The 11,926-nt window shown below is 47.6% G+C and overlaps 1 protein-coding gene across 4 annotated transcripts; it reads right to left on the reverse strand.

Annotated features, from left to right (window-relative positions):
• Window positions 1-928: 928 nt before the first annotated feature.
• Window positions 929-11,032, reverse strand: GLE1 (GLE1 RNA export mediator). 4 transcript variants are annotated; one of them, XM_088146893.1, is made up of 16 exons: window positions 10,868-11,032; window positions 9,847-10,071; window positions 9,335-9,454; window positions 8,679-8,827; window positions 8,524-8,584; window positions 7,715-7,969; window positions 6,740-6,971; window positions 5,924-6,036; window positions 5,335-5,404; window positions 4,986-5,128; window positions 4,203-4,393; window positions 3,804-3,933; window positions 3,432-3,536; window positions 3,174-3,256; window positions 2,786-2,849; window positions 929-2,095 (listed from the first exon to the last, which is right to left on the reverse strand). In XM_088146893.1, exons 1-16 carry the CDS (start codon window positions 10,964-10,966, stop codon window positions 2,027-2,029), a joined length of 2,109 nt encoding a protein of 702 aa, XP_088003019.1. In that variant the 5' UTR covers window positions 10,967-11,032; the 3' UTR covers window positions 929-2,026. The 4 variants fall into 4 exon arrangements, with proteins under 4 accessions (XP_088003019.1, XP_088003017.1, XP_088003018.1 ...); XM_088146891.1 differs by having other exon boundaries at window positions 6,740-6,974; XM_088146892.1 differs by having other exon boundaries at window positions 9,335-9,457.
• Window positions 11,033-11,926: the final 894 nt, after the last annotated feature.

Consider the following 11,926-nt stretch of genomic DNA (forward strand, 5'->3'; position numbering starts at 1 on the left):
AGCTGCAAACGCCCCAGTGTGTGCAGGGTTTATTCCCAAGAAAGCCCACACACATTCCTTTCCAAAAAAGCAGCTTTTATATCCAGTGGATTTTGCTTATCTGTCCCAACTGCAAGGGGAGGGAATTACTGGCAATACACCTGCTCCCTCCCTTTCTCCATCCAATTGCCCAAATCAAGATCGCTGAATTAAATTAACCCCTGACGTCAACTTGGAATAGAGGCCAAGTTGGAGCCCAGCTTTGCTTTATTTGTTCTGTGGATCCACGAGACTCTCTACGAAAAAGAAAGGACAAGCTGCGGGTTTGAACTGCAGCAGCAGCACCCACAGCAAGGAGGTTGCAACGGCACCAGAACTGTCTGGAAGGAGCATGACTCAGAGCAATTCAGGCGGGGAAGAGATCCTGACAGCATTCTCCTCCCAGCCCTGCGTTGGGCTTGACACAGAGGTGTGTACTATCATCCCAGCAATCTTTTGATGCAGCAAAATGCCTACTAACATCAACATCCCTCTGAGACTCTGAGATGCCAAGGAGTGCCGATCAAGCTTCGCATTCTATATAGCTATTGACGCATCTGAACCCATTCATTCGCATAGCCCTGACAATCGTGCGCCTGCCCCCCTCAAAAGCGAATGAGCTATTCCCAGAAACACACGGACTGGGATGTAGGCTAAGTGCATCCAGCTCGCTACAGGGGTTTTGAAAAGATCCAAGTCATATCCATAAATCTTATTTCCACTAGGAACTAACGAAGGAGGCTAAGATACAAATTGTTCTGATCCTCCAGCTCTGGAATTCAGTTCTAGGTCCAAATTATAACATGAATTCCATCTTATTAAAAGCAAGAAATAAATCTTAGGGAAGAGACAAAAGCAGAAAACCAGCAATGCATTAAATAAACAAACAAAAGAACGTGAGATTAGAAATTCCAAGTCTTTACTTTGAAAACAGGCATACGTAAACATTAAAAACAATTTATTCAACGAAGTCTTTAAAATAAACCTTCTTCAAGCTTCAGTGACATTCAAGGCAGTTTCTTCCAAAGACGTATTCGCAGAACCATCCCGGTAGCAAATTGGCACAAAAGTTCAACATTTCATGCCTGGTTAAGCTGACACAATTGCTGTCAACTTACACATCTCCCCCTGGGATCCAGAGCATGTGAAAAGTCTATAGTTATCAGAGTTATTTTACGGCTTGGCACCAACGCATAAAAATATAAATTCCCCCTCATTTTAGATTGATTGCTAAAACAAAAGCAGAAATCCCATGGCCCTATTGTTTGAATAATCATTGGCCTGGATTAAATGGGGCTTGGATCCGAGGTCTAGAAAACCATGGGTTCCAGACTGATTTTAAGCAGTCCCTCTTGATTTTATGAAAATTAAAGCAAACAGCCAGCGGGACCTTCTGCTTTCCCATTCACTGTTCTATTTTGAGAAAAAAATACTTCTTGCGTCAAAAAATGCAAAGCTCTTTTTTTAAAAAAGTCCACAAATCAGTTCATATTCTTTAAGCTTTGTCTGGATGAGTTCAAATGCTTCCACTCTGCCTGCTTTTTAAAATTAAAGACGAGCGACTGCTGCCTTTGCTGCAAAGCACTGCAACCCTTTAATTAAAAATTAGTCTCTCTTCCAGTTCAATCTCAGTGTTGGAGACAGAGATGTGTTTTTTTTGGTGTGTGTTAAACTTCTGAAGTTAATAAACACAGGAGTCCCTCAAGGGCATTGAAACCAATTTGTTTCTGTGTCTTAGGAGGATGGGTGTGACACAGCAGGAAAACAGAATGACACACCAGTGTGCAAAATCTCCCCTCAAGCTCAAAGATGTGAGTGCAAATAATGGCTTAAAACATTTGATAAAAGACATTTTGACAATCCTACAAAGCTGGCAAGTCATTTTAGGATTCTGTAGAGTCCAAAGGCTTAAAAAAAAAAGTAAAACTGCTTACAGACTTTTCTATGATGACAAAAACCGAAGAAGGCTATTCTTTCACCTTCTGTAAAAGTGCAAGGAATCTGAGGATCACGATTTCCAAAAGGATGGTGGTAAAAATCCTTTTGGCAGAGGAACTTTCTGTTGTTGTAAGCATTCCTGGGAGAGAAGAAAAGATATTTTAAAGCCAGGACGTTCAAACCCCAAGATAACATCTGACGTATTACCTACGGACTGTAGGTCATGCAAGCGCTCATACGTGCAACAATACTGTGATGAGGAGGTAAGAAGCAATTTTGTACTGCTCCATTTTGCGTTATGGGGGAAGCGATGTCTAAGGCTAAGGAAGGATATTGATTCAGCTGAGACTAATGGCTAGAAAATGTCTTTTCAACAACTCTGAGCAGATCAGACATGCTCGGCGTGCTTGGGGATGGCTTAGAATGGAGACGTTGGGATCTCTGATGAAGACAGTGAGACATAAATCAGCCTGGCAAGTTGTCTAGAAATAGCAAAGCAGGTGAGGGTGGAGGCTGAGAAAGGCTCCATACAGAAGGTGGTGGTTGGTGGGGGGAGGTGATCTGCTGCTACTCTGCAGGTTGCTTCTCTCATGTTCTCGATGGGCAAGCGAGCCTCACATCCCTCCCATTGGTTGGTAATACTCCGACAAGGAACGAGACCCTGCAAGCTGTGTGCTCTGGAGCTTTCTACTGGGTGGGGAAGCAGAGAGCTGAATGCATAAAAGGCTGAAGGACTGGGGACAGCAGAAAGGGAAGGGCAACCAGCCAAATTCAGCCCTCCGTCTCTTAGCTAAACACCTTCATTGCCACTCAGAGAGCATCAGGTTACCTCCAAGAACTGCTTGAATCTTATGAGCGAACCCATTTCCCCAGCGCTGGTAATTCCTTCGATCCTGGAGGAAGGAAGAGAAGAGCAATTAGGTCTGACAACCATTCAAAGGTTGAATTCATAATACTATGGGGTCTTTGACTTCCTTGGTCCTCTCCCGGTCTGGCCCATAGTCAGGGCTGGGAAGAACCACCAGCAAAGAACCTTTGAGACACACAACGCATCCAAGAGGAGATTCTCTGTTGTGGCTTCTTCAAAGGTTTATAACTGAGGGAGCAGGGAAAATACAAACAAGCAAAAAATTGTGTAACAATTTCTTTCTCACAATCGGAAAGATTGTAAAGGATGTTGACGGTATTTCAGATGACCTTAAAAATCCATGTTGTACCTGGGGAAATACTCTTCCCGGATAAGGAGAAGCATCTTCCAAAACTGCATCTGATACTGTTTCATGAGAGCATTCCCACAGACCTGAGAAACACAAAACAGACGTATTTCAAGCCATGATTACAGAAAGAAGGATACAATCTACCTCAAACCAATCCAAGTCAAGACAAGCCAGCAATGCTAACAGGAAAGCATAGCTACTTGTGGACTGGAAGGAAAAGGAAACAGCAACAGGCAGAAGATCAGGAGCACCACTCACCTCCAGGAAGTCAAACAGAATGGTTGCTGTCACATCTGCCAGAGGCTCCATGTTCAACATCTGTGCCAGCCAACGCCAGGCATGGTTTAATCCATGTGGGTGAGTCTAGCAGACAAGAGAAGAGTCAGCTCTCTTGAATTATTTCTATGCTAAAAAAAAGCCACTTTTTTTTCATGTTCTCTTTCACAGATGGTTTCCATCCGAAGTAACCTTAACTGAGACAACGAGATTTCTGAGCAGATTCAGAGGCTGTAATAAAGGCCACAGCCCCCGACTATGGGAAGGGTGATATGGCAAGGGGCTGCCAAAACAGTTCACATATGGAAAGGAAAAATCCATCTTTTAATCAGCAATGACAGAAGACCCACTTACCCCTTGCTTATCTCGATAAGGCCACTGAAGCTGGACGATGGCCGCATAGAGTCGGATCATTCCAGACATCCGTTTTAGAAAGTTATCCTGCGGCTCTACCTTTTCGTCTTTCACTTGGTAGCCGAGCGTCCTAAATAAGAAGACGGGGACGTGCTTACCTGCCCACCCAACCAGGGAGACCAGCTGGGGCCTGGGATCAAAGCTTAACATGAACCACAGGACAGCTCTGTGACCTCAACGTCCAGGTTTAACACAGAACACCCACCCTGGATTACGAGCACCGAAGCCCAAATCCGTTCACGGTTCTCCAACACAAAGCATCCCAAATCCCTGGGTGCCAGTTCCTACAGTCTCACCTGCCTTTCCAACCACCCATTACCTTCAACTGAATGCAATTACCTCTGGTACTCTTCCAGGGAAGTGCCTTCCTTCAGCGCAGGGTAGAAGGGGACCGCATAAGGACACTTTTTGTGCAGGTGAGCCAAGATGAGAGTGCCCACCCTGGGATGCAGCTCCAAGATGCCAGACGCCACCACAGCAATGGGGAAAGCAGCTTCGTGGTGAGAGGCCACTTCTTCCTCACCTTGTTTCTGCAAAAAAACCCAAATGATCTTTTGGTCTCCTCTAAGTGCTCAAAAGCGGAAGAGAAGTGCCCAGAATCGACTTGCCTGTCATAAATGAGAACTGTTTCGAGGTAACCCACGGGAGGGAAACTTCAAAGAATTCGGGACTTGTTCCCACTTGCCATGGGTGCCCCAGGATCCAGGGATCATTAGCAGACGGCACTTCCTGCAGGCCATCTCCAGTTAAAAAGTTATTTGACAGCACAGCCTCGTGCCATAATTACAAGACTGTTCACGCATCACTGTCACCAAACATGGGCTTGACATCGTTTGTAAATCCTGGTTTATGGGCAGGGCGGTGTATAAACCCAGCCTGTGCGCATATTTTAATGCCAAGCACCTGCTAAATGTCTCTTCTTTTTCCAGCCAGAATCCTCCAGATTCCCTTAATTCCCAGACAGCAAAACTCCGTCTATTTATTAAGTCATTTCCAAGGCAGCTTAAAAGAAGCCTCTGTGGCAACTGACCATTTAAAACTTTTAAACACCAGACATGCAGACTCAAAGTTTTGATCTGGGGATGGGAGGATGCAAACTTTCTGCCAATGCCACTTTCTTACCACAAACTTTTCTGCCAGCTTGAAATAAACAAACTCCAGGCCTTCAGGGTGCTGAGTGACAGATACTTTGTGGCCCCCGCAGTGCACGTATTTTCCTGAAAGGAAGCTATTGATCTTTTCAAATATCTCTCTCAGTTGGGAACCTGTAAAGACCAGCAGAAGAAAAAAATGGAAACAGGGAAAGCAGCTGGGGCATGGAGCCAGATTTATTCATTCAAAATAAATGACGTTATTATAGCAAAAGCAAGCAGCTGGTAGGAGAAAGTGGTCTTTAGGGGTTATATCTGACATTAACCACTATTATTTTGACCAGAAGTCTTTCGAGGAATAATTGGGAGCCAGTACTTACCTGCTATAGTAGAAATCTGGCTAACAGGGATGGTGGCAGCTTTCTGTAATTCCATTTTGATTTTTTTCTCCTGAAAGAGAGAGAAAAGTTCAGCACCTGAGCCAGCCCAGTATCCAAAAGTTCAATTCCTGCAGCAGCGTGGTGTGTCTGCATGTTGTTTCTCTTTTAAACCAAGTGAGGATCAACTCTCTCTTATTTACGTGCTAGACACTGTGCTCTGAAGGCTCTCCTTTCAAGTGGCAATGAAAACATAAGGCTCGCAAACAGGAGCTTCTCTCAGTTGGAAACGCTGGGGAAAATTCATGATTGTAGCTTTGATTTTCAAACAATTACTGTTATTTCTTTCTGAACCACTTCAACTCAGTCTCCACCACGGGTTACAGAAGAGAAAAGGGGATGAAAACAAGCAAAAGCTGCTTTCCCCACAAGTGCTAGAAACAGCGATGCTTATAGATCACACACTAAACCTTACACATCCCGGCCTTGGTATGTCCTATCAACCATTTTCTCCCACCCAAACCACCCCTGGATTAAGGTCAGCTGTTTTTGGCCCTGGGTGCAAACCCCAGTAGGCTCTAGGCATTCTTACCTGAGGGTCTTTGCTGTTAGCCAAGCGACTGAAGGAAGCCATGCACCGTTCAGATTCTTTCTGCAGCTCTTGGTACCACTGCATGGCCGACCTGTCTGCCTTTACCTGAAGCCCTAGAGAAGAATTGTAGCAAAGCATCACATGGGCACGGGAAACCAGCAATTTCTCCGCTTTCCCCACTAGGTGAACCTTGACAATAGACCCTTGCTCACACAACTAGCTCCAACCTGCAGGACAGGAAGATGGAGCTGTAGATGCGGAAATTTCAAGAGCACAGAAAGAGTTGAAGGTCTGTTGGACTGTGTCTAGGACTGAGTCATCAGCACTTCAGTCCCCCAGAACATACAATATATTATTATTGCTATTACTTTACCTTCCTGTCCTATCTTTTCCACAGAATCAAGAGAGGCATATGCCTGTTTTACAAAAAAGAACTACAGAGGCGCAGCACCGGACAAAACAGTAACAGGGATTGGGAGTAAGAGCCATTCTAACGGTCGTGAAGACTTCCCTGAGACTGAACACTGCCTGTAGAAAATATAAAGCCTGAAGAGGAAATAAAAACATTGGAAATATTGGGGGTGGGGGGGGAACTACCCCTCAAAGCACATTTCCCAAGCTGACCCTGTCCAGAAGAGCCTGCCAGGAATCTTAAGATGCCTGGAGAGCATCACATTGGGAAAGGCTACTTCAAAAGAGGAACAAGATTTAAGGAAAACAACCACCATGGAGAGGATGATGGGAGCTGTAATCCAACACAACTGGAAGGCACCAGAAAAGCAGACAAACAGATGTAACGCTCCTTGGGGATTTTACCTCCAACAAGCTTTCCATGATCCGAAACCTGGGATTTCACCAGCTCCCGTTTCTGCAGCTCCTCCATTTCTTTTGCCTTGGCTGCTGCAACTGCAGCCAAGGCCATCTCCTCCTCCTGCCTCTTCTTCTCTTCCATGGCGAGAGCAATTTCTTGCTGCATGCCTGAAAGCAGCTGGTGCATTTCTAGCAGTACGTGATCAGCAGAAGACACGTCTCCCTCGGTGGGGAAAGCCTGCTTTTGGAAAAAAGAGCAAAAATCAGAAAACGGCTTAGGGATACCAAACGTGTTTGACCGATATGCAGAACTTCTGGGTGTTATTTGCTGGGCTTCTGGAAGCAAACCGACTTGATCTGCACTTCCAGACTATTGAACTGATCAAAAGCCAATCTTCCTTCCTAAATGTTTATGAAACAACTCCGACAAATTAGATGGATGGACGGACAGACAAACGTTCAAAATATCTTTCCATCTGCCCTTTTCAGAGGCATGCAGTATGAGACGCATCATTCTGATTTTGAAATGGGTTGTTCCAACCTGTTCCAAGTGTTCAGGAAGTAGATTATTCCAAGGTCAGAACGGTGCCTTTCAAGGCCAGGCTGTACTACAGAATGATGGATTGAAACTCCATGAGCCCCAGCCCCCCTTTCTCTCTCTTCTGAAGCAGGCTTTGCTTGCTTTGTCCAAAAATACCCATGGAAAATTTGGGGAGCGGAGGGAGAACACTTTCTTCTTCACCTTTGTGTCTTAGATCAGGGCTCTCATTCTGAGGGATGCTAGCTGGGACACGCCAAAGGGGCTTCCATCACTGCCACATGATGTGGGGTTGATGAGAGTGGTAATCCAACATAAGTGAGGGGTGGGGGGCAGTTGGGGAAAATTGGGGAAAGATTAAAAGTAGGATACAATTTAAATATTGCGGGGAGGGTGGCCCAGGATATGGAGCTGATTCTCTTGAACCATGAATGGCTTTTTACCTCACTGGCCATACGGACTAACGCAGACACTTCCCCACAGATCTGATTGCCACGGTTGCTGTACAGCGAGAGGTCAATGGTGGGCAGTGCTTTGTGCCTAGAATTGAGGCCAATCTGCTGGTTGATCTGCAAAACCTCCTCCTGGATGGCATACAGCCGACGCAGCCGTTCTTGGCTCTCCTCCCGCCGCTGGCGCTCCAGCTCTTCCTGCCGCTGATGCCGCTGCTCAGCCTCACGCAGCTTCCGGCTTAAAAGCTTTGGGAGGGAAGAAGGAAGTTTCCATTTGGGAAAAGGGAATGACAACTGACAGCTAAGGATGGATCGCCCCTCCCCTGCAGCTAGCATCAAGCAGCATCAAGACAGAGAGAACATCACTTGGCAGAAGGGATACAATCCCAACCATGAGAGGCTCTGTGGCTGGCCAAGGGCCCCATTCGCTGAAGAGATGGCATTTTCTCTGAGATTAATACTGGTAGCAGGACCCGCTTTTCATCCCCGACCCACAATCACTCTGTTGTTAGTTTGGTTCCATGACATACACCCATATCCTTCTCAATTCTTCCTTCTTTTCCCTCCCTCTTTCTGTCTCTCTCCCCTCTCTTTTCCATAGCTTAAAAAATGTCAAGAGCGAAGAAACAGGGGGAGGGGGACGTTGATGGGGTGACCCTCTTCAGATCTGGGCAGGAAACCATCAGGAACCACTGCAGCTGAAGAGTGGTGGGGATTTATTAGCTGGTGGCAAAAGGGTGACCTCCAAGACCTTTCTTTTCCTGACTGACCCGTGCAACTCCCCTGGCTGCTTTGCGTACCTTGGCTCTGCGCCGGTGTTCCTCCTTCAGTTTCTCCTGTTGCCCTTCAGCTTCTTTGGAGCTGGAATGGAAAAGCACCCGGTGAGATCACGGTGGGCCTGGATTGGATAAAAGCTCGATCAATTCCCCAACAGGAGAGGCCCCCAGCCGCTCACCTGTTCTCCATCTCTTGCTGCAGATTCTGGTACTCCTGATGCTGCTTCAGCTCCTTCAGCTCATCAAAACGCTTCAGCAACTCGCTCGCCTCCTCGGAGGCGGCCTTCACCACCTGCTCCTGCTGCTCCAAGCGCTGCTTCAGCTGCTCCTGCAAGAGGGAAAGGGAAATAAGAGAGGAACCTGCAGGCCCACGCTCTTGCAAAAATTATAACGCAGGCAGGCACCTTTGTAATTTTGTGCAATGGCCCTTCTTGCTGGTTGTCGTGATCAAATCAGCTAGAAACAGAGAAGGAATATTGTTGCTTGACTTGGTAGCCTTGCGCCCAGGTTTTCTATCTATCCAAATACAAACTTTACCGGTGACTGGTGATACCCAACAAATTTGGCCATGCACCAATCTCCAGAGCGTCCTCTCAACTAGGCTGACACCTTTGAGACCCCTAACCAGTTGCCAGCACTGAAATTTCACCTGCTGGTCCATGGAATAGAGGGAGATCCGCCTTGTCCTTTCACTCAAGCAAAATGTCTTAGGCCAGTCGTGGTGACAAAATATGAGAGTTTAACCCTAATTATTCCTGGCCATTTTCAAGGCAAGAGTGTATAGTTAAATTAGCTTCTGCTGGAATTGTCCTTCCAGCCTGGCCTTTGAGCTTACCTTTCCTTTCAACTTCTGGATTTCCTTGTGCAAACGTATAAGGCCTTCCACTCCTGTACTTTTTGATAGGGGGGTCAGAACGAAGGGCTCCTGGTTGCTTGCTGTGACAGTTCCCCGTTTCTTCTTGGCCCATGTGAAAAGAGGGAGAGAAAGCAAGTGAGGTGGTACGAAAACACAGGATTGTTGAAGACATGTCAGGTCCAATATCCTACAGCTTTCCCCAGCTTGGTGCCCCTTAGATATATGAGATCACAGCTCCCAAAATTCCTAGCCAACTTCTGGATAACACCAAGTCTATATCAGTGGATGGGACATCTCAGTATAACTCAAAAGTGAGCTAACAACTACAGGAATTAAATTAAAGCCTGCCCTTTTAGAACAAAAAAAGTTAACACTTCAAGATCGCATTTATAATTAACGTTAAGCAACACAACCTAAGATTATAAGACACTGCATAAAAAAAGATCATAAAATAAAAGCAGAGGAAAAAAGTTATTGCAAAAAAGCATTACCTGGACATCAGCTGGGGCTTCTGTTAACAAGGGCACGGAGGTTAGCTGATCGGCAGGAGAGGCATCAACCTTCAAGGATAAACCATGGAAAAGGGCTGCCCCCTCAGGAGTGGAGTTTGCTGAGAGAGGAGGATCGGACTTTGGGGAAGGGGAGATGATTTTTTCAAGCACCCAGCCTGTGTAGGGAGACAACTCCGGAGGCGCTTTATCCTCTTCCAGAATGCCCTAAAAACACCACAATGGCATATAAGACATGGTGTAAACGTGCCATGATCAGACCTCTCTTGCTGCTCTCCAGGACGTATAACCATTCAAGACATAGAGTATGGGAGATGAGCTGGACGCAGATATGTAAACTTTGTCCCCAAAGCGACAGCAAAAACAGAATCCGCAATAAGCAGGAAATATGCAGAAGAGGCTCAAACAGACACCTCCCTGATTCACACGAAGGGGGGGAAGTCCAGCACAATCCGACTTGCAAAAGGCTGTTCTTAGAGCCAACCTCAATCAAAGTAATTTTAGCCTTTCTGTGGGGTTGGTTCCTGAGCTGGTCTATCTGGATGGACTGACCCAACCCGCATGGGGGCGGGGGGGGGACAGACGTGGCTCTGCAAATGTGGATCCCAGGAATTCTAATTAAACAAGAAAACAGGAATAATAATAATAATAATTTATTAAATTTATATGCTGCTTGACTCTCCGCAACCCTGGGAGGAAGAAAAAATTGGCCCTAAATTCGGGGGGTACAAATAATCCCCTTCTGCAATTACAAGAAGAGGGGGAAGGGAAGGGAGTTAACGGCGTTCTCCTCCCTATAGGTCACCCCACGTGCTGGACCACCCTGCCCATCATCCCCAGCTAGCACCGCAGCATCATTCCTCCCCGCCGCGCGGCGGTCCCGAGGCCGGCCGGACCCGTCCCGCAGCCCCCATCACGCTCCCCCTCCAGGGGGGAGGCCGATGGGAGTTGTAGTCCCCGCCCCCACCAGGAGGCGGCGCATAGGGGCGAGGGCGCCGCGCACCTCCCCGAGCGGGCTCCAGTCGCGGCAGTAGCGCAGCCGCCCTTTGCGGGTGCCCCGCAGGGCCTCCACGGTCTCCATGCGAAAGTGCTCGGACGGCATCGCGCCGAAAGCAAACGCGGCCAGCCGCCGCCAAGAGTCGCCCCGAGCAACGCTGGGCCCGCCCCGCCTGACGCCACTTCCGCTTCCGGGGAGGGAGGGAGGGAGAGGAGGGGAGGGGAAGGAGACGGCCGCGAGGCTGAAGAGGGCGCCCTAGAGCTACTGCTCTCGTTTCCGCTCGGAGGCGATGCACATAGACTCGCGAAAGGATAGAGGGGCCTGCGCCTTGAGAATCACGCCTCTCTTGTACTGGATCTCTTCCGAATCCGATCTGTCTTTTGGAATCTCTGAGCGCATTAAGGATTACTGAAACTGGGATGATGAAGAAGTCTAACGCTGCAGAGGGGTTAACGCCATTTCGCGAAGAACAATGTATCCGGCCGGTCACTCAGAGTAGACAATGGACTTCATGGCCCATCCTCCACAAGCCACATTTCATTTCAAAGTGAGTGGGAGGAAGCAGCAGGTGAGACTGCCCTGGGAGAATCGCAGGTTGGAGACCGGGGCACTGCAACGAGGTGGCGATGGTGACGGTGTCCAGCGACCCTCCGATGTGCAGGCTCCTTTGGATCTCAACCCTCAGGAGGAGGGATTGCTCGGCCGTGGAAACCTGATCCAAGCGCCTGACCGTTCTGACCCCAACTGGTGGAAAGGAGCCTGCCACGGAGAAACAGGCATGATTCCGTGCAGCTATGAAGCAGAAAAGTGACTTTTGAGCCCCAGAAATGAGATGATAAACTGTAGTGGGATGTGGGAAAGACCTCGGGAGACGGGGTGAAGAGGTGCTGCCCAGGGAACGGTCAGATAAGAGGGAGCACAGCCCTCAGCTGCATAACGAGCAGAAGAAGAAACTCAGAAATGAACCTCCCTAACTTATCAGGCTGTAAAAGAGGTGGCGGGAGATCTGTACTTTCAGCCTTGCAAGATTCTGTTAATGTAGCCTTACAATGAAGTAAAATTAGC

This window comes from Python bivittatus, unplaced genomic scaffold (assembly GCF_059951505.1).
Source record: "Python bivittatus isolate LINGU-HERP-01145 unplaced genomic scaffold, Pbiv_v1 ctg000160_np1212, whole genome shotgun sequence".
NCBI lineage: Eukaryota > Metazoa > Chordata > Lepidosauria > Squamata > Pythonidae > Python > Python bivittatus.

Bases quoted from the DNA above. Each gene is read 5' to 3' on its own strand.
- GLE1 (XM_088146890.1), bottom strand. From the start codon at position 10,966: ATGCCGTCCGAGCACTTTCGCATGGAGACCGTGGAGGCCCTGCGGGGC. The intron at 9,458-9,846 runs GTAATGCTTTTT...ACATGGGCCAAG, and splicing joins AAGCCCCAGCTGATGTCCAG to AAGAAACGGGGAACTGTCAC. The intron at 3,537-3,803 runs GTAAGTGGGTCT...CTTGTCTGCTAG, and splicing joins CTTATCGAGATAAGCAAGGG to ACTCACCCACATGGATTAAA.